This window comes from Rhinolophus sinicus, linkage group LG01 (genome assembly GCF_036562045.2).
Source record: "Rhinolophus sinicus isolate RSC01 linkage group LG01, ASM3656204v1, whole genome shotgun sequence".
Lineage (NCBI taxonomy): Eukaryota > Metazoa > Chordata > Mammalia > Chiroptera > Rhinolophidae > Rhinolophus > Rhinolophus sinicus.
In genome coordinates, this window is record NC_133751.1 from 26,466,585 (window position 1) to 26,489,600 (window position 23,016).

General features: G+C 41.0%; 1 protein-coding gene across 3 annotated transcripts in view; it reads left to right on the forward strand.

The window, feature by feature from the left end:
• KCNAB1 (potassium voltage-gated channel subfamily A regulatory beta subunit 1) overlaps positions 1-23,016 on the forward strand; it is a 365,847-nt gene that overhangs the window by 267,848 nt on the left and 74,983 nt on the right. For all 3 annotated transcript variants that reach the window (XM_019731967.2, XM_019731968.2, XM_019731969.2), the window contains exons 3-4: positions 18,322-18,359; positions 22,578-22,657. In XM_019731967.2, coding sequence (XP_019587526.1) covers positions 18,322-18,359; positions 22,578-22,657 — 118 coding nt within the window. The remainder of the gene's footprint in view (positions 1-18,321; positions 18,360-22,577; positions 22,658-23,016) is intronic.

The following is a 23,016-nucleotide window of genomic DNA, read 5'->3' on the forward strand; positions in this document are numbered from 1 at the left end:
TATATTCTCCTTTGTGAAATGAACTAATAAGTCACTGTGTGGCTAGTGCTCTGAGAGAAATACAAGGTGCTAGGAGAACACCAATGAGGACTGCCTAAGATAGAGTTGGGGAGACCGTGGAAGGCTTCCTGGAGGAAGAGAGATCTGAGTTGGGTACAAAAGGACGAGTAAGGTGAAAAATAAACATGTCAAAGAGTAAACAAGTAAAAAAGCAGTTTAACAATGATGTGATAGAGGTAGAGAGACAGACACTGAAGTAAAAAACACAGAAATGGCATGGACCGGGAAGTGACCGGGGAGTGGGGGAAGTTGCTGGAGCAGTGGGATTTTGAAGCATGCATAGGAATCTGTCAGGTCAGCAAGACAAAGAAAACCACAGGCACTTCTTTTGTTGAATTTCCTACAAACCCCTCGCTGAGATCCGGGCTCTCCTGACCAAGAGTAGGAGAAGCCTCCTAAGGCGTGTACGGTAATTGTTGGAGGACTGATCTGTCGCCCCAGTGCACGGGGAGCTCCCTTACCATCATTCGCCACTTTGACCCCCACTATCTGACATGGTTCTGGGGGATGATGAGAGCTCAGTAAATATTTTGTGAATGAATTGATCAATTTCAGGAAGAGAAGCAAGGAAGTCTAAATCAGCATGGCCTGGAGAGGGACCTATATGGGAAAGAAAATGATGAGAGAGGACTTTGGAACGATTACAACGAATATTGGAGGCCATGCCATGAAACTTGGAATTTATTGGTTTTGTGATTGGGACTCTGAAGTATTTAACTCCAGGAATCACTTGCCCCAATGCATTTAAAGAAGCTCTGTTCTGAAACTCATAGACACAGACAATAGTTTAGTGGTTACCAGAGGGTAAGGGGGGAGGGGGTGGGAGATGAGGGTAAGGGGGATCAAATATATGGTGATGGAAGGAGAACTGATTCTGGGTGGTGAACACACAATGGGATTTATAGATGATGTAATACAGAATTGTACACCTGGAATATATGTAATTTTACTAACAATTGTCACCCCAATAAATTTTTTAAAAATTACAAAAAAAAAAGAAGCCTTGTTCTTTAAGGAAAAGGACAAAGGTAAATGGAAAATGAAGAAATGGCCAAATACAAATCAGATAATATGAACAAAAAGGAAGTGAAGTGGAGTTATAAAATTTAGAAACGAAGTAGGAACAGGCGAAGAAAAGATACAGCGATGAGAGTTGGTAATCGATGGAGTGAGGTCCCTGAGAAGGAGCAGGAAATGAGACCCAGATAATCAATCAGTGGAGAAATGAATCTTGGATGGGAGAAGGGACCCTCTTCCACAGTGACAGAAAGAAAGGAAGAAAAGATGGTGTTGTCTTAGTTTATGTTCCCTTAACTCTGGAACCAGAGGTGAGTGCCCATCCACCAGAGTGAGGGAGGTTGGGTGTTTGCATACCAGAGGGGTCCTCAGGTAGCTGGACACCCACGGGGAAGTGGGCAGGACATTAGTCGTGTCTGCTGTGTGGAGGTTGATAGATTTGGCAGCAGGAAGTGGAGGAGGTTATAGTTTGTTCGGTTTTATGTTCTCTGTGAAGCAGAAGGCATGGTTATCTGCTGACGACGAAGGAAGAGGGGTGGGATCTGAGGTTGAGAAAAGTAGGGCAAGTTTGAAATCTAAACAGTGGAGAAAAAAATGATTAGAAAACAGAGGACTGGCGGGCTCTATGCACAGTTACAGTAGACCAAGAATTTATAATGTATGGGTCTCAGCAGTCTGTGATTTTCTCCAGCACAGCTCAGCATCTTGGTTACAGGTAATGAGCAGCCAGATTGTCATATTCCTCCAGGGGTCGATTTTAGCCAGGCAGGTGCAATGACAGAAGAGTGAAATAATGCAGTTGAGAACAGGGCAAGAGAATCTTCTACACAGTGAACCATGTTACCCAACCTTTCTAACCTTTCTGGTTAAGGAAGGAATTGAAGACAGGGACTAGAGGACAGTGTGTGAGGAAGGCAACAGCACAAGATTAGCAAGAGTGAGAGATGATAGCACTTGAGGGCTAATATTCCAAATACATATATTTGGAATATGAATAAGGCACACCTCCACTCAAGTTTTCTTGTGTGGAAGCTCAGCTTTATTTTTTTTTAATTAAAGTTTATTGGGGTGACAATGATTAGTAAAGTTACATAGGTTTCAAGTGTACAATTCTGTAATACATCATCTATATATCACATTGTTGGCTCTGTTTTTTTTCACGGCAACTTTGTGGTCTTCTGTTTCTACCCCATCAGCATTTCCTACTGTCCATCTCATAGTCATCACCTGTCTTGCATACAATTTTTTTAATTGAGGTTTATACTTGGGAGTTTGCAATATTCAAGGAGTGCCAACTGTATGTAATTTCTATGTCGCTGTAACTTTCAGAAGAGTTTGCATTTTGTTCAGATGCCTTGGTGGCGCCTCTGATTGACCCACTGGAGCTGTATGAGGAAGACAGTGGATTGTCAATTACCTCTGCTAAGAGAGGGACATTTTTTCAAATGCATTTATGTTTGTCCTTGGAATGAATTTTGTATTTCTATTTGCATATGGATGTCATAGACATGAAAACCTGTTAGTGGAAAATCAAGGATCGCCTAGAGTTAATAAAATGTGTAGGAACAGTATAATGTCCTAGTAGCCCATCTCTGACTAAGCTTCAGTTAAGCTTTTAAATCTCCATATTGAATTAATCACTCTACATGGCACCATGGGAGAAATTCTGCCCTGACCTCATCAAGCTGATGTGTCTCACCTGTACCCTTTTCTTTCAGGGTCGGTAGCCCTTATAATATTGTCCCAGAAAACGAGAATGCTGATGCTCTTTTTTATTCCACCTTTCCCCCCACCCCCCACTAAGCTATTTTTGCTACAGTCATCTACTGCCACTGGGATTTTTGCAGAGGTTTAATAATACCGATAAAATGAAGGGCAAATCACCAAAGAGAGAATCTTGAAAGAATAGTGTGTAATTCTTTATTTGGTCAGAGCTAAAGACCCTGTGAGGCATTACACTGTCCAGTTTGGAGTCAAGGCCTGTTAATCTTTTCTGAACGGTTCTTCAACCTCTGCCCCATACTTAATATCTCTCTTCCCACCACTCCAAGCTTCCCGTCATTCTGGGAGCTTGTAAAGGGATTGAGTCCATTCCAATGACGTTCTGATCACTGCCTAGACCAGTTTTGAACTCTGACTGCCATTACTCTCACATGGGGAGCTTTTAAAAAATACCTGTGCCTGAGCTCTTCCTCAGACCAACTAACCCAGAATCTCTGGGGTGGGGTAAGGCATCAGATCCCGGGTCAAGGAGCTCGAAAGTCTGCTTCCTGAATCCCCACCTGTGTTACTTCTTATCAGATGGCTGAGTCCACCATGGAGGCTTTGAGCACCTGAGAGATTTTGCAGATTTCTCAGGTAGCATGCAGAAGACAGAACCAGTGACCAGGGGCATGCCACTTTTAGTGCCCAGTGCAAGAAGCAAGTGCCAGGTGGGGTCTTTGTTTTTCATTTAGCTTTGATCTCCAATTAAAATTCAGAATTTTGCAGCACTTTTGGGTGTTTTAGTCTATTCATTACTCTCCATATGTCACTTCTGAACAATCCATAATAAATCATAGATTTTTCCTGTGCTATGTTAAGATGGGTATACTGTTCAAACTAATGTATTCTAAGTTCTAACTTTGGCAGTCTCTGGAAAAGTCATTTATTTTCCTATAGAATTTCTGCTGCTTCACATACATCTCTTTGGAAGATAAGAAGGAAAGTAACATTTAGTGAGGACCTGTTGTGTACTTAGTACTGTACTAGACATACTCGTATGCTATTGAAATCATTAAGAACGTGGACTATGGAGTTAGACTGGCTGGACTCCCACCCTGGCTCAACCACTCCCCAGCAAATAATCTCAAATCACAGAGTGGTTGTGAGTTTCAAATGAGATAATATCTATAAAGTGTGTAGCACAGGGCCTGGCACAATATATTCTCAAAATTACGTTGGCTGGCATCATCATCATCTCATTTGGTTCTCACAATATTGGAGCAGGTATCATCCATTTTAGAGATGAGCCAAGTCTCAAAGGTGAACCTGTTTATCCACGGACATACTCAAGCTCAGGTGTGTCTGAAAGAAAATGGAAGTGCCTACTCTTCAGGCCTGTTGAAAAATAAGAGAAATAATTTCAGAATGTATTGCCTAGGATCTGAGAGATAGTTGACCTGCAAAACTGAGCTCTGTTCTTGGTATTAGAGGGACAGTGGTGAACAGACGGTCAGATTCCCTGTTTTTGTGGTGAGTAAGCTGAGATTTCCAGCCAAAGTTCAGGAACCGTGAAGCATGGTACATAGCAGATCTCTTAGTGGCATATTCTTTCCTAGTTATCAGACAGTTCTAATCCTTTGCAGTGAGTGGTCCCTAAGGTTCTTGACTAATCACAAAATGGTCAAAGGTGGAGAGTCACCAGGCCAGTGTCTTTGCTCCCTCAGGAGTTCCTTCTGGTAGCATTGTCCCTTGTTTCCTGAAACCAGGGCCCCTGCTGCTAACAGGAGTAACAAAATGCTATCACTGTTTTAAGATGGCAAATGCAAGTGTTATTCTACGATAATGACTCTCTGGATCCATGCCAACCTCCCAGCGATCCTCTGGAATGTTCTCTCACTGTGTATACTGGTGTGGTAACTGGGGGATACCCAGACCACTAACTCGTATAAAGCCACAAATGGATTGATTCAGATTAACATATTTCCAAGCAATGAATTAATGAAAAGAAGATCAGCAGTCAATAAAAGAGTTTATTGAACATTCCTTCTATGCTGATTATTTCTTCTCTGCTGGTCTTAAATTCATTCATTCATAAAACACTTAATAAACTCCTACTATGTACCAGGGCTGTTTTTTTTTTTTGAATGGTTACCTATTTTTCTTTCTTTTTTTTTTTTTTTTTGTCATGCGAACACTAAGATCTGCTCTCTTAGCAGATTCAAGTATACAGTATTATTAACTAGAGTCACCATGCTACATATTAGATCCCCAGAAATTATTCATCTTGTAAATGATAGTTTGTACCCTTTAAGCAACATTTCCCCATGTCTCCCACCCCCTCCCCAGTCCCTGGCAACCAATGTTCTACTCTCTAGTTTTAAGAGCGCAATTTTTTTAGATTTGACATATAAGTGAGAGCATACAGTATTTGTCTCTCTCTGTCTGGTTTATTTCATTTAGCATAATGTTCTCCAGGTTTATTCATGTTGTTGCCAATGGCAGGATTTCAGTTTTTTAAAAGCTGAATAATATCTTATCGTATGTATATATACCACAATTTCTTTAATCATTCATCTATCAACGGATACTTAGCTTGTTTTCATATCTTACCTACTGTGAATAATGCTATACCAGGTTTTATATAGACTCTGGGGACACAGAGATTATCCCAAAATGTTAGTGGTTTTGAAAATGTCTCAGGAAGACCTATCTTTCATATTTGAGAACAATCCAAAATATTGTTGATCTAGAAATGTAACTTTTCTATTCCTTGATGTCTTTGGCTACCTAAATTTCTGGATAACTTTCCATACACTATGTTGAAAATTGCATGATGGAAATTTTATTCCATCCCTATAAAATCAGGACTATTTGGTTATAATGCCATCACTTCCAGGCTAAAACCTGGTTGGGAACACCAGTGTTCAGATCAGGCTGCCAGGAGCTGTTCTGGACTTCCCATCTCCCAGGCCATAATTAATGTTTCAGTATAATACAAAATATCATTTCAAAGCAGCATGACTCTATGTAGAGTTTTAATTAAATGGGATCTGCTAAGATTAAACATATACCAACATGGTTTTATGATTTAGGATTGCTCCGTTTTCTTCTTTAACATGATAAATTTCTACATATAATTACTGAAAAGGGAAGGTCTCTGACTCTTAGATAGAAATAGAGAGTCAGTTCTTAAATAAAATTTTTTAAAAATCCATGCATAATTCTATGGGAGCTGAAAAAATACCTCATCTACTTGACACGGCTATGAATTTTCCATTAGGAAAAGGAAGTTATCATAGAATTTTTTTAAAAAGCTAAAATCATTAATAGTTGGTACCTATTAGTCACAGATAAAATAAATGAACCTTATATGTAAATCCATAAATCTACAGGGAAACATGGGAACTGGGTTAATTTGAATGTAATAGAGTTGGGAACTTTTAAAATCTTTAAGTTTTTACTAACTTATCCTTTATAGAGTTCCTCAGTTTTAATTTCTCTGCATTTCAAAATCTTCTCAGTCAAAAAGTAGGTGAATCATTTTGTGTTTCTTCTGAGTTTTTATTAGTGATATTTAAAACTACAAACATCTTGAAGCTCATAGCCCAAGAGGGAGAATTTGAAAGGACTGTTGTAAAATATTTTTTATTCTTTTTTACAGTGTGTTATCCTTGTTTTCACTAAAAGTTTCTTTGCCTCACCATAGAATAAAAATTTATTTCCTGGAATACCTGATAGCCGTATGAGTACACACTGTTTTTTTCATACAGATACAACAGAGTTATTTAAAATTATTACTGTTTGAGGAGAATAAGTCACTAAACCATCAGAAAGCATATCCCTGCACAAAGACAAAGATTTGACGTGAACTTTTCAGATATAAAAGAAAATGTAAAGGAAGTAATGTTGACTTTAAAACTTCTTGACATCAGTGTTTTTCAGAGAGTTCTAGTCACAGTAACTTACTGTGGAAAAACAAAAGATAAATCCAAAAAAGAAGTAAAAACATATTTGAACACATACTATCCAGGCCCTATGCTAGGAGTTCACTGAAAAAAACAACAAAACTTTCAATCTTAATAATAGATCCCATTTTAGAAGATACTGAAAATACTGTATTTGTTTAGAAAAACGTAAAATGATATTTAGCCCTAATGTCCCACGATAGGTGTCTAATTTTATTCTAACACTGTGGTATTTCACCTATTTAATTATTGTGTACATTTCTTATAGGAGTTTTTTCAAAGAACAAAATGAACAAGGCACATTAATGATACATGCTGGTTATAAATGCCCTGGAATCTTCATTGTAAGAAATAATTTTCAACATGTAAATATCAGTACAAGAAACTATGAGGAATTTTTACCAAGAAACTTAGAAAACACAAACACGGCCTCTTTTTCATATTCAAGAAGTAGGGAAAGCTATAATTTGTTAAAACTCTTGTTTATGAATGGATTTCCCCATGAAGTAATAAGGTTTAATAAAAAACCAACTTGCTTCTGATTATAAAAGTAATAATATTCATCTCAATAGTGTGGGCAAAACACTGAGAAGAAAAATGTATCTGAAAATTTTGGGGCTTTATTTTATTTTAAAATTTCCATAACAGGCCCAACATGCTAAATCGATCCAGTCAGGAGTCATACCTACATAAGGAAACTTAAGGTGCTTAAGCCATGGATTTAAGTTACTATACAAGTATATTATTAATTCTAACATCTAAATGTGGGGAGTGGGTCATTGTTTTCTGAGGGAAGATTTAGAGCAGTGAGATTTCATTCCTATACTGTGCTCACAAAGGAGTGTCTTATAGCACAAAACTGCCTCTTCTGAACTCGTCCCCACCCTTCATCCTGCTTCCGTCACCACTTCCCTGTCTTTAAACTTTACTAATCAGATTAATAGAGAAACAGAACAAAATGGTTCCAGGCAAATTTTCCCTGAAATGAATCTTAAAACAAAAATGGAACTGGTAGTATCCTTTGCACTTTAACTCAAAGAAAGAAGGAAAATATCAAATATTTGTACATTCTCTACAAAAATCACAAGAACCTAATGTCTATCCCAGCCATTCAACCCTCAAAACCTCAAGCCTACACATGGGCATTAGAAGGTGGTCCAGGGTCCAACTGTCCATAGGTTTTTCTGGGAAACACAGCCAGCCAGCCCTACCCCAGCCTTGACTAACTTAAGACTGGGCTCCCCTCTGCTACTGCCTTGATCACTGGTACACCCTGCCCCAGATTCCTTCAGTGACACCCACCTCATTATTGCTCAGCTCTCAGCCTTGGCTCTGGGGTTCTTATGGTTTTGAGAGCTTACAGCCCAGGATGGCTCTGTGCATGGGGTCTTTTAGGAAGATAAAACCTGTCCTCAAGTGGAGTTGGGAGAAACTGGAAGCCAGGAGGTGACCCAGAGGAGTGAGGGCAAGTGTATGCCATTCTTCAACCATAGATGAGGCGTTTTGGGGGCACAGATAGGTGTTAAGTTTATTATAAGGCAGGTTCAGTGATGGAGGCATTTGGCAGACAGAGGAACATGGAAGATTCATGAAAGCGGGATATTGTTACAAGCATTGAGAGCAAACACTAGGCCGTACCATTTGGCTCAAGAGGATGGAGAGGGGTGAGGGAGGTATCATTACCAGAAAGCAGCATGGGGCTGGGAGAGACCATAGCCTTGGAGACCCCACCTCTAACCAGCTGTGGAAAATCACTTCTCTACCACTCACTTCCTCATCTGTAAAAAATGTAGAATTCTTCAGAGCTTGCAGAGTTGCCTGTAAATGGGAATTCTACTTGCACTTCACCTGCCTGAGAGCCCTCTTTGATTCCACATGGCCTTTACCACTTCCTTGTCTAGTTTCATTGTGATTTTCAGCTCTTTATAAAGTGCAGGTGTCTTTATAAAGCACCCCCTCTATCCCCCAGAGTTTGAGTGGTTTTATTGTTCTTGCAAGGAAAGGTAATCAAAGTAAAAATGAAAAGGCTAAGTTGTTATCACATTCATTACCTCAGGCCAGATGCTCATTAGCAATACACTAGAAGCCAAAAATGAAAGACCAAGTTGCAGCTTGAATCCAAAACTAAGGGCCAGGCTCTGTGGCAAACATCAACAGATGAAGGAAGAATGCTTTGTGCCATTTGTCAAAGCTAGAGCCTTGGGCTGTGTCCCAGGTGCCCAGACTCAGGTCCACACCCAGTTTATCTGTAGTGGCCACAACTGGGTTGCTCAGAACAGCGTTTTGCCTCCCGATCACCTGGGATGCTTGTTACAGATAAAGATTCCTGCAGAATCAGATCTCAGAGTGGGGTTCGTAGAGAGTTCTTGATGCACCTTGAAGCATAGGAGCCATTGATTGGAGATTGAAAATTAATGCTTGCATTGGCAGATGCTGTTAAACACCAAATTTCACTGACTCCTCCTAACAACTCTGTGAACTATCTATTATTACTACCCTCCCTCCCCGTGCTAGTGAGTGGTAGAGTCAGAATTCCAACCCGGGGCTGCCTGATTTCCCCCTATCTGCTCAACCGCTAACTCTACTGCTTCCTGAGCGGAATACCTCCATCCCACGATCCTCAATTGGTAGAGGGTAACAAGGGCAATAAGCCAATTCTTTGCCTCTCTCAACTGTCGGTACATCCCAGCCCTATCATCTGAGATTTCCCCTCAGGTCCAGATATCTAAGTGCCTGCTTTCTGTCTGTTTGGTTTGGATCCTGCAACAATATGCACATTAAAGTATCTACCTGTGCAACTTAACCTCTCTTACTGAAAGGACAGCGTTTACTGCACACCATGCTATCAATAAGAGTGGGAAATTGGTTGGGGGCAGGGAGGGACTTGTTTGGATTTCAATCCCAGCTCCAGCTGCAACACTTACTAGATAATTGAACTTTGGGCAAGTCTCTTAGATCTCTGAAAAATGGGGATGGTAAAAGTTCAGTAAAAGTGTGAGAAAGACAAGCGAAAGTGTAAAGAAAAGGATGAGATACTCAATTATCGGTATGGACGGAGTCTAGAACAGTGGTTCTTAGCCCTGGAATTATCTAAAGATCCTTTTAAAATTCTGATGCCAGGGTCCTGTTCCCACAGATTCTGAGTCAACGGGTCTAGTGAGGAAACAGGTCAGCAGTACCATTGAAAACTCCCCAGGACATTCAGAGGTGCAGCCAGGGTTGAGAGTCACTCGCCCAAGATGGTGAGTGGGAGAAGCAACCCACATACTGCACATGCTGTCATGTCAGAGACACTTTCTTACTAGGGCTGGAATGCCCGTGTCTTGAAATGTTTATTTACTGATTGAACAGTTATTCCACACCTACTATGTGCAGGCTCCACTTCAGTGGTTAGAATTGAAAATACAGATTAAAATTGGTCCCTGCCATCAGGACAGTTACCATCTGATGGGGAAGTCGTTTGTGAAAGTAAATTAACATAGTTTCAATGCAATGTGGTCAGTGTGGTAATAGCAGCTTGTTCAAAGTGTAAAAGAAAAGTAAATGAAATGATTTCTTCTCTCTTCACAGTCCAACCACAGAGTCATGAAATTATAGAAATGAAAGGAGCTTGATGTCCCTAATTTTGTGTATAAGGAAACTAGAAATTAAGGAAAGTAGACACCAAGACTCTCTCGGGGTCACAGAGTTAATGGAACAGAGACCTAAAATATTCACTTCGACTCTCCAGAGGAAGTGTGAAGGGACTGTGTCCAGCAGCCCTGTACTCTGAGGTTGAAGTTCTGGGTCCTGAAGAAAAAGTAGGACTTGGACATAAGGACATGGGAAGGGTTCCATTCTCAGGAGACTCAGCCCACAGCTCAGAGGGGCAGAACTCAGAGGGGTTCTGCCCCGGCCCTGCTCTCAGGGGTGCGTGGTGCCCTCTCCTCCACATCCTCAGCTTATACTCTGTTTCTTGCTTTCCATGCAGTTTGGAGGGATGCTCCTTCCTCCAACTCCCCCTCTCTCTAGGAGCAATTCTATTCGAATGAGATAGTGACCATGTAACTTTTGCCCAGTACTTTGTCTAAATTCGGTGAGATCTGGGGTTTGAATCGCTAACCTTAAATTCTTCAGTGATATAACAGATTCTAATAAATAACTCTAAACAGCTCTAGATTAAATAGTTCTTGATCACTTGGTCAACCTTGACTACATTAACCTGGAGTTGATATGTGCTCTATGTGCAAAACTTACAGTTGTTTGTGTTGAGTTGGGTCTCTATTCTCCCCTTACTCTGACCTTGATGTGGTTTATTCCTGAAGTCTCACCTTCTGTCACACCCTGCATTCTTTTAATCGGGAAACCCTATTGCCTTGTCTTCAAAACTTATCAAATATTCAAGCACTTTTCACTAACCTCACTACCACCACCTCGGTCCAACCACTGTCATCTCTCCTGGATTAATTATCACACCAGCCTCCTAACTGCTGCTTCAGCCTCAGTCTCGGAGGTGTGACCTCAACACTGCAGCACATGGTCCTTTCAAGGAGTATCAGATGGGGTTCCTTCACTATTCAAAACTCTTCATTGGCCTCTCCAGGGTCCTTTTTGTAATTGACATGACCCTACGTGGTCTGTTCACATGACCCCTTGGACCTCACCTTCTCTTCTCTGGTCATTCTGGCCTCCTCATTGACCTTGAACATTCCAAAGAAGCGCACACCCCTCCTGCTCATGTCCCCCCACCACACCCTGAAACTCTTTCCCTCCAAATAGCTGCATGGTGAGCTCCTTCATTTTCTTTGGGTCTCTGCTCAAAAACTACTTTCTTCATGAAACTTATCTGGCCACCCTATCTAAAATCTTGACTCCCACCTCCTGACATTTCATATACTGTAGCCCAGCCTTATAAAAATGACTCTCTTTAACACCCATCAATAAACCTTATGTGTTTTATATGTTACTTATTTATGAAATTAACGTTCATAAATCAAAACTATATATTTAAATTATTTTTCTTATTGTTTTGTCTCTCCCCATAAATCTGCTCCATGAGAAGAAAAATAATTACCAGTTTTGCTCATTATTGTATCCTGATAATTTAAGTACAATGCCCGCCATATGGTAGACTCAATGAATATTTGTTGCATGAAAGAGTAAAGAAAAGTTAGCTGTGGCATAATAAATATTACAATTGCATTTATATATTTCCATCTTGTTAGTTATGAAAAAGTACATATCCAAACCATAAGCAAGTCAAACTGCAATATAGAAAAAGAAGTCACCAAATCTAGAACCTTAAAATGATTCAAACCCAAATTGAGGGACATTCTACGGCGTACTTGATCAGTACTCTTCAAAAATGTCAAGGTCACCAAAGACAAGGAAAAACTGAAGAACTGTCACAGGTCAGAGGAGACTAAGGAGACATGAACACTAAACTTAATATTGGGTCCTGCATAGGCTCCTGGGACAGAAGAGAGGACAGTGAGATTCAAAAAGAGGTCTTTAGTTTAGTTACTAGTACTGGACAATGTTAATTTTTTGGTCTTGATAATTGCACTAAGACGATGTACTAGGTTAACAGGCCAGGGAGGTAGCCTACCTGAACACACAGTATTACATCTAACAGTCTAAAACATCTCTTCACACTCTAGGAAGGAAGTCATTTAAATAATAAGTGTGTTTCCTAAATGAATAATAAGCAATTACCAACAAGGTAACTGGGTAACCAAGATAGGGCTGTGTATGTGTGTATGTGTAAAGGCAGTTTTTATGTTTCAGCAATCATTTTTCCATGACCAAGCAGAGGTCTTCAAAGCACCTTGGTACGTGAAGGAGTTTCATCAGAAGACACAATAACAATTCAAAGTTCTCTTTATACTCTCTCTGCTTTTAAAAGGTTAGAAATAACACGTGTCAGATCAGTAAAACTGTCTTCTAAATAACGCCCCGCTAACTTGAGGTTTCACAGTGAATCGTACACTATCCTAGGTCTCAAGAAGGAGTAGTCTCTTTAGAAGCAGAAAAATGATCAAGAAACCTGTCACAGAGGGCTTTTAAGAATCATATTAATTAATAAACCACCTTAGATCTTGGGTGAAGATGGCAGTAGAGAATAAAATCATACAAGCAGAATTTCCCTGTCTGGAAGTCTGCCACTCTGTCCCTTTCCATCAGGAGAGACTGTGTCCTATTTGTAAGTGACAACTCTTCCTCAGGGGTGGCTGTTGGACCCTGCCTTCATTTCACCACCCCCAACCCACCCCCAGAGGCCTTGCTGCCAAGGAGAGGGACTTTCCCAAGCCCTTTTCCGGGATGGGACACACCTGGGTGGGTACCCAGGGACCAGAAAAAACACATCAATCACCTCAGGACTAGAAGAACTGAAGACAATTGAAGGGCATTCCTTATGTTTCTTTAAACCAAAATAAACATGTTAGTTTGGTGGGGAATTATCCCAGTATTTTGTAGATTAATGACTGTCGAAAAGGCAGTTCAATTCAATTTGACCAACAATTATTGACCATCTACTAAGGACTCACTTCTATTCTAGGGCTGTGGAGATAAGAGATAAATGAAATAAAACACTAACCCTCAGACAGCTTACTCCCTAGTAAAAGATTAAAGTTTGTAAACAAATAACAATAAAACAAATGAGTAGCAAATGTCTAAAAGTTCAATGAGGTAGCCTACCTGAACAAGGAAGCTGAATGTAAGAGTAACAAAAGTCCCAGAAATGGTATCAAGCTCTTTATTTTTACTAAGTTATGGAGTAGACATATATCTATAATATAAATATAATATATATATATATATATATAATATATATAACATAGTGATAAAAAATACAATGAATGTTTAAATTTTGAAAAATGTATTACAGTAAAAGACATATTGCCATTAATTCCCCTCAAAATACACCCCCTTTCTTCAAACACACTTATCCCATCGTTCTTGCCACTTTCTGAAGCAGTTTTGGAAGTCCTCTTTCATGAGTGTCTTCAGTTGCACTGTCGTGGCTGCCTCTATGTCCGGAATGGATTTAAAATGTTTACCTTTCATGGTCATTTTGACTTTGGGGAAGAGCCAGAAGTTGCACGGTGCCAGATCCAGTGAATAAGGTAGGTGAGTACACACTGTAATGTTTTATTTGACAGAAATTGCCTTATACCAGAAGCAATCTGTGACATGGAGCATTGTCATGACGGAGGATGATTTACTGCACACTTTAAAACACATCTTTTCTCAACTGTAGCTCACACCTGACTGACTGCACTGAACAAGTTGAAACTTGTCACACACTGTTACTAAGGTTCCTCACGCCGCTTTTTGTATTAAAGATCCTGCCTTTCTGTCAGATGACACTTGGCAGCAGCATTCACTGTATTTTGTGATCACAAAGGAAAGGCTCTGTGTCACACACCACTTCTGGAATGACAATTTCTGTCAAATAAAAACATGACGGTGTGTCCTCATCTACCTTATTCACCGATCTGGCACCTGTGTGACTTCTGGCTCTTCTCTAAAGTCAAAATGATTCAGGACACAGAGGCAGCCACGACAGTGCAACTGAAGACACTCACAGTAGAGGACTTCCAGAACTGCTTCAGAAAGTGGCAAGAATGATGGGATAAGTGTGTTTGAAGCAAGGAGGAGTATTTTGATGGGGATGAATGGCAATGTGTCTTTTACTGTAATAATTTTTTTTTCATATAAACATCCACCATACTGTTTGATCACACCTCATACATATGCATATATGATATCCGTGTTCTATTTTATATTAAAATTTTCAAACTAACTGAAAAATAAAAACATTTAATTATTACTATTTTTTTCATAATTCATTGATGCTTTGATTTGGAATCATAAACCTGACATCTTCTGTCGCAAAATGTCAGTCACAGTATTTTTTTCACTGTGATACGAATACAGTATGCAGCTTTAAATACTTAAACTGGAGTCGGTAGGTAGTTTTTTCAGATTTATTTTCAGATTCATATTTCTAAAGATAAAATCTTTCCAACATGGGTAGAATTATTGTAAATGGTTCTTATAAGTACGGTGATCTCCGAGATGTGTGTTCAATCCTGATTTTCAATGTTGTCATATTTAGTCTTCAATATCATTTTGTACTACAGTTTAATAACTTCACATCATAGCCCTTCATTTGTATTGTCAAAAATTAATTAAGAAAGTTAAGTTAAATAATGCTAGCTTGTTTTCATAAAGTTTGAAATTCAGTATTCAATGGCCCAGTTTCGAGGAATAAATTTCAAGCTATCAATTTCATTTCTGGAAACTGCCTGCAATGTAGGAAAGAGGACCAAATTATTCTTTAACAAATGAATTTCCCAAAGACTATTCTGTCAGGATGTAGTGAAGCAAATAAAATATTTATGCAAATACTTGTGAATGTCCCATAAAAAAATATTCAAAAGGTGTAGATGAGTTATAATGTCAGCAAGAAACTTGGAATTTCGAGCCAACCTTGTCTGTTCAGTGGAAATAGGACCGCTCCCTTTGATGCCATGAATAGTTAAAAAAAATCTCCGTCATCACAGCACAAGTAAGCCAGCAAATTCATCAAGCAGACACTGACCTGATTTTGCTCCAAGATATAGCAGAATAGCCGATTCATGATATTAATTACTGAATCCATGGCTCGTCTCATTTTAGCTTTTCAGCCCAAAGCAACTCCTGATGAATGAGAAAATTAATGGATTTATGGACTTAAATGTTTAGTGCCCCGACTACGAAATACTGCTGCCTCGGGATCTGCTGCCCCAGCGTCAGCCCCTCGTTTAGTAACATAACTTGGAACAGGGCATCCTACATCCGGTGGTCGGAGACCTTTCTCATCATGAACTGAGCCATTTCCTGATATTTTGCCTCACAGCACTCCTTGTTCAAAAGTTCTTTGACCCTCCAAAATTCTCAAAACATTCCAAATAAATATGGCTAACAATGTGCTATTATTTATATCTGTGCTCTCTTTTGCTGCAATAGAAAATGTCACCAATAATTTAACTTATCCTGAACGTTCTCAACCATATTTTTAACATGCTAAGCTACAATGTTTTTGGTTATACTAAAATTTGCAAATGTTTATTTATGCTCTGGGCATATCATTTCTGCTGCATTCAAAAGAGATTCTTTTATAAAAGTGTTGTCTGTAAAAACGTTTGATGCCCCGGCCATTTGTTTTCACTTAATAGAGAACTGCATTTCACAGCAGATCACTTATTTTCCTCTCATTCAAGAACAAACCCTGACATTTCACCAGTCCATTAAGCTTCTCAATGCCCATCTTTTCTGTATACCACTCCTGGCTGGTTTTGTTATGGTGACTTAAATTGTAATTTGTTTGTGTGAACAGTCTTTGCTTGGATGCTCTTCACATCCACCATAAAGCACACTCTTATATTTTTCTTGAAATACTCAACTCTGTGTCTCAGGGGATGCATAAGTTCATTTTTCTCTTAATTTTACAATAAGAAAAATAGCAGTAAACATGAGGTGGGAAATAACGATTGCATGTGATTTCAGTGTTGGAAATATAAAGGAAGGCGTCCGACCTTTGACTAACTGCGGAGGGCAGCGTCCTTCCAACAGACGACATCGCCCCTCGGAGTCAGGGGTGTTGGCACGGTGGGGACACAAACCCTCTGTTGTTAAGAGACACTGGAAATCAGACATTTTAAAGAAACATCTTCAAATTATTTAAATGTTGGTAGCTTATTCAAAATGTATTAAAACAGCAGGTGGATGAACGTAGTTCGAGCCAGGCACAACCAGTCTGGTGTGAGTGCAGCCCGTGGACTGCCCATCTGCACCCTCTGGGGTTGTAGGCTGTAGTAGAACGTAACAGTGAAATAACTTATATCCTTCCTTTGAGTTCGTCCCTGGGAACAAAGAAGGGAAAAACATACAATTACAGCAACATTCTGTGGAGTATGAAATCCAAGTGCCTTAATTAATTTGGAGACATTCTAATGAGGCAACGAGATGCAGTGTCAAGGATACCTTCCTGGAAGCCAAGCGTGTGTGGGGAATCCTGAGTATTTCACTCATTAGGTTGGTTGACGTTAGATTCCTGATCTGGAAATAGGAATAATAAAATTGTCTTGTACATTTTCCAAAAAGATTAGACATGGAAGTATGCAAATTTCTCAGCATACTGTTGGCATTTGGGAGGTGTTCCATAAATGGTAGCAATGACTCTTATTATGGAATACAAAACATAAGTTTCCAACAGTGTTTCTTTGTATGTTCCCACAAATAGCAATTGAGCCCACGCTGCTCTCATTCCGGCCACCTCTCTCTCTGTGTTATGTTTCCTCATTGGCCCAATGGCCCACGCCACAGCTTATCAACACACTCTAAAGTTTTCTACCTCCTTGCCTTGCCTATAAAATTGAATATCTGTCCCTTTCTTCTTCATTCAGTCACCTCCTTTGCAACTCAGCTAAAATGTCACCAATTCCACGAAGTCTTTCCTGAGCGCTACCTCCCTCCAACCTGGGTAGCAAACTCCCTGTCTTACCGCCTTGTGTCCACCTCAGGCATAGTGTTGTCAACTATGGGAGGAAGGAATTGGATTAAGCACCTGCTTGTCCCTACCACCTGGGTGCAATGCCTTTGCCTGGCATGCAATTAGGGCTCAAACAGTGGATCAGGGTAGGAAGGAAGGAATGAGGTGGCAGTAGAGGGCAGTGGCAAGAGCCCATGCAGGGTCTGCTTCCCTCCTGCTTGACCAAGGCAAATCTGGCTGCTGGTTATGCCTCTCTCCCCTTGCCTTCCCAATCCTCACTCCAGTTCCCTCTACTCCCAGCCCCAGACTAATGGAGATCCCCATTCTGGAATAGCAGATCACAACAGAGAAGGTAGTTAAGTGCCACCTCCTGGGGCTTGAAAGTGGGAGCTGGAAGGAGAGTTGAGAGGGTTCCTTTTGAAAGGTCATAGGGAATACATCCACCAAGAAACTATTAGAGCTGATAAATGAATTTAGTAAAGTAGCAGGATACAAAATTAGTATTCAGAAATCAGTTGCATTTGTATATACCAATAACAAAACATCATAAGGAGAAATTAAGAAAACAACCCCATTTACAATTGCTTCAAAGACTATAAAATACCTGGGAATACAAAACAGAGTCCCTTGTTGGAGACAAAGAAGGGAAGAACCATAACCCAAGGTCTTACCTTCACTTTCAGAACTGGTGGCTTCTTATCTAAGTGAGAGTAAGAATGGGTGTATAGCCAGAGTGGGCATGGTAGCACTGCCCTTTCACACTAATATTCATCGTTCTATATCAGAAGAAAAAGCATTGTGTAAGACAGGGCTGCTCTTAGCATATATGGTGCCTTTCAATGAAGAAAGGGCATCCCTCCCTTCAGGGGGATGCAGATGTTGCTAGACCGCTTAGTGAAAAGACGGGGGTGGGCTGTATTTCAGTGCCCCTCATCCAGGTGCCTTCAGGAACAACCAATTGAAGTGGTCTTGTCATAAGAAAAAGTGTGTCCTCTCATTGTGTACAATATTAGAAAAATGATTATAAGTAACGTGCAAATATTTATTCTTTTCTAGGAACATGGGTGACATTTGGAGGTCAAATTTCAGATGAGGTAAGTTACTTTTTCTTTCCATTATGCTGATCAAAGAAAATACAAAGAGAGCTATATGGTAGAGGTATTCTTCCTGGGATCCTGGCATCTTACACAGATAATGTTTTAATCACAGGAAACGGTCAAGATTGACTCAAAGATTGTTTTCAGTTTTCTTTTGCTTCTTATATTTTTCACATTTGGACTATTAATCCTGAGGCTGTCAATGCATTATATGTGCAGGCTGAATAGATAGAGAAGGAACCAGTTTGGAATTAACAATCACTTTATGAAAATATTTTATTGCTGTTGTTTGCTTTAGCTTCACCTAGAGTGACCAACTGGTCCCAGTTTGCATGGACTTTCACATTTTAGCCTGGGACTTCTCAGTCCTGGGCAAACCAGGACAGTTGGTCACCCGGCTTGGGCAAGTTAATCCAAGTTCCATGAGTCTCAGTTCCTCCTTTGTGAAATGGGTGATAATGTAGACCTTGAAGGTCTGTAGAAAGGATTAAGCATGTCGTGCATATCAGACATTTATATAGCCTTTTGACTAGTAGGTAGTAGACACTCGATAAATGGCAGCTGTAATAATCATATTTAACATAAAATTCCTTTAAATCTTTGTTTACACATTCAGAACAATGCTTACCAAGGTGACATTCTTACCATTGCCCTAAGGGGTATCTACATGGCATAATGAGCTCAGGCTCCAATGCCCTCCAGACCCCCGATCCTTCCTTGCCTGCCTGCAGCACCACTGATGCTATATCTGAATGGACACACTCAGTGGGATGCAGCCCACTTTGCCACTGACTAGATTAACTAACGTTTACATCCCGTATTAACAGTTGCCAGTAAAATGCAGATGATAGCCCCAACTCAGAGGGGTCCTGGTCTAGATGCATAAGATGATGCCTAGAAGGGGCTCAGACCGGTACCCCGCCACAGCAAGCCCTCTGTAAAGGTAGTTCTTACTATCATTCCTAAGCAGAACCCTGGGGGCGCCAGGGGTCTTTTCCACAGCTCCCAACGTCATCCGCATTATTTAATAGATGCTGGAGGAGGAGTCTTATCTGCATATTATTATCTGTCTGAATGCCTGTTCCCAGTATTGGGCACAGGTTACTCTAGAGAGAGTGTCATCACCTGGGGGATTCCTTGAGAAACAGACTCTGAGCTGGAGAGTAGCATGCAGAGCACTGTTAGGAAGTGCTCTCAGGATCAACACAGGGCAGGGAGGGAGGCAGAATTGGGCAGACAGAGAAACTGAGCCATTTGGCCATCTCAACAATGACCTCAGCTGACCCCATGGGGAGCTCTGAAGCTGAAATGGCCTGCAGGGTTGTCCCAAGTTGGGGCAAGAGGACTGAGCATTTATATCCCTTGCCAGTCATTGGATGGAGGCTGCCTTGGGAAGCAGGTCTAAGATTGGGCTTGGCAACTCTCTTTAGCCAAGTGCAATTTCCAGAAAGCGCTGATAGCTGAAGTCCATCTGATGTCAGCATTCCTAGCAGCTATGGGAATAAGTCCTTCAGTTCTGAAGGAGAATCTGGGTGGCCATCACAGAGTCCACTATAGGGCCCTCTGACGGGCATCAGGTAGGGCGTATGGAGGCGGCACAGAGGCAAGACCACAGGCATCAGAGCAATGACCACAGACTTATATACAAAATAGGTAACAAGGAAGGAAGGAAGGAGGTCTAAAGTTAATAATCCACTATACCCAGTACGTGCATAACCGTCTACTGCCAGGTATGGCGCTTCCCTTTTGCAGCAGAGTGGCCAGCTGTAAGCGTGTCACTTTCCCCTTCATCTTTGCTTTCCCCTTTACAGTGTTGGCCACTCTGCTGCAATAAGCCCAGGTTGCCCACGTCAGAGTGTGAAGGGCTGGGCTCTGAAACAAATCCTTTCAAAATTATGGTTCTAAAATCTCAACCACATGTATCTCATGAATGGCTGCAACCGCTCTCAGCTCAGATGCAGACCAGACAAATAGCTAACTGTCCTTCCAGAGAGCACCTGTGACGTCCTCCAGGTCCCTGTGGAGAGAATGCCAGTCACGAGAAGGAAGGGAGACGCAGCAGACCAGTCACACCAGTGGGTGAATTGCTTAAGCTCATGGCAAAAATGAGGGGCAATCGCTACACATTTACCTCCGCAGATTTTCCCACTTTGCCTTCAGATGAGCTCAGCACAAAGCAAGGACAATTATGGGATCCAGGAATGACCACACAGTAATGTGCTGGGTGATGCAATCATCAGTGCAGCCTCAGGAGGTGGTGCTGTCCCCATTACTCGGACAGTTCCACCATAGATGGAATAGCCACTTGCCAGGGATATTATCAAAAGGATTCAAACATGAAACTAGATAACACCATGAGGTGCCTCCCAAAGATGATTTGGCTTCAGCAAAAAACCGTGATAGATGTTACTCATACGTTTCTAGAAAATGGTGTGTTATCATCTTACAAGGCATTTAATTTTCAGAGTTTTATTTACATGTTCTCATCTGTAAGGTAGTTAGGGTTCCTTCAATTGCACGTAACTAGGAACTCAAATTGCCTTAACCCATTAGGAAATAAGTTATTTTGACTTTCACACTAGAAGTGTAGAAGTGGAGCAAGCTTCGGGGTTGACTCAGCCAGTGGCCCCCCACTCCATTTCCCAGTGATTCTCTTGGCCCTGTATTCCTTGTATGCCTTTGTGTATTGACTCCATCCTCAGGTAGTAGGAGAGCTGCAGGAATTCTGGGCCGCAATTAGAATGGGAAGGCCAGGGAAAGGCAAGGGAGGTCAGCTTCCTCTGGGCCTGCAGGCTCCACGGGAGATCTGAACAGAATCATCCTCGTTTTGCAGATGAAGAAACTGAAATACAGAGAGTTCAAATGACTTGCCCAAGTTCATTTATCTAGTAACTGGTACATTCAAGGCCAGAAGTCGGTCTTCTAACTTAATTCAGTGATTTTATTATTCTGTGTTGAGGTCTTCAAATTCTATGGTTGGGAAACATCTCAGCAATCATTTCATCCAACTATCCATGCAGGATTCTCCATCTTATCTTAAAACTTCTTTCTATATAAAATTTATTATGCACATTTCCCAGTAATAATCCACCAGTACATCATGTGACGTACCACAAGAATAATGTACAATACAAGCACAATAATTTCTCAAACACAGGACATTCATAGTGGGAAAGACTATCCTTATCTTAACTTTTAATCTCTACTCAGGATAAATGTCATAATAGTACCAAATTAAAAGCAGTCATAACATTTTTGCTGCTACTTTTCTAAAGGATTTGCAGGATCTCCATTTTGCTAGCCTAACGATTTTCTTGAACAGCCAACTTTAAAAACAAGAAAATAGTTGATCTTGGATACGCTGATGAAGCAACTTTAGCCCACAGTCAAAACCATAATGGAAAAATCAATTTTAATTATTTGTGAGGTATATAATTTCTCTGTTGATTAATAAGTCCATCAGCAAAATGAAAATGTCCCCTCTCCACTGTTGTTTATGGCTATTCCTCTATAGCTATCTCTCAGGCTGTTGTTTACAGCTATCCCCACCAACACTCTTCTGTCACACTTGCCACTGGCCTTCAGCAGAACAAAGGAAGGAACAAGGAGCCTGGAGAGCTATTTTCAGGCTGACATTAGGGAGCTGGATCCCTGGTGAGCCAGAGCCTCCCTCCTTCCTTTCCCTGTCGATTTGGCTGCTGGCCACTGTGATGATGTCTGAGGTTTTGTTGAGACATGGGTGACAGGAGTTACAACAGTCACGGCTCTGTCTAACCATTGATTCATTAGTACAGTCTGCTAAGCCTTGAGGAAAACAGGCACAAACTTTTCGGTCACGAGTCCCCCAGGTACCACAACCTATTGGCTTGGACAAAGGAGAAGAGAAATGAAGTCGGTCACAGTACAAATTATCCTCTTTGTTAGAGAGTTGTTGTCAAGCCTGATCTTCCAAGCAGAGTGAGAAACAAATCTGTTCACCTCACTGCACTCCTGACCACTGGCAAGCCCGTAGCACCCAGGTAGATGTCTCAGGGGAAGAATGGTTACCCTATACACGCTGCTTGAAGCTTCTTGTTTCTTTCTTTACTACAACTGAGAAAAGCAAGGGTGCTTAGTGGAATTTCAGTGTTCTCAAAGACCATGAGAGGATTCAAAGTCACTTCCAATGTTTGGAAAGCATTTGGCTTTTCTGACTGACCTTCGCCTCCTTTGCAGGTTGCTGAGCGGCTCATGACAATCGCCTACGAAAGTGGAGTTAATCTCTTTGATACTGCCGAGGTCTACGCCGCGGGAAAGTAAGTCAGTACCTATTTGTAGCCCTGAAGTGGCATCTGTAGAACCAAGAGACCCTGCCCAAAACATTGCTGACCTGCTGGTGAGAAGGGTCTGCCCCTCCCACACATGTGGATGGCACTGCTTTTCTCCCCCCCTACCGCCATCACCAGGACTAGGGATATTGACCATCTCCAGCCCCCTCTGCCCACCCAAACCTTCCCACCTCTGGTCCCTGCATGATGAATGGACTGGGAGCAATTGCCATGGTCTACGAAAGGGTAAGAGGTGGCTGGGACCAGACTGGTAGCAGTGGAAATCAGTCAGTGTTAGTCAGATATACGAGTGAGCAAATAAATGAACACACTACAGTGTGGTTGTT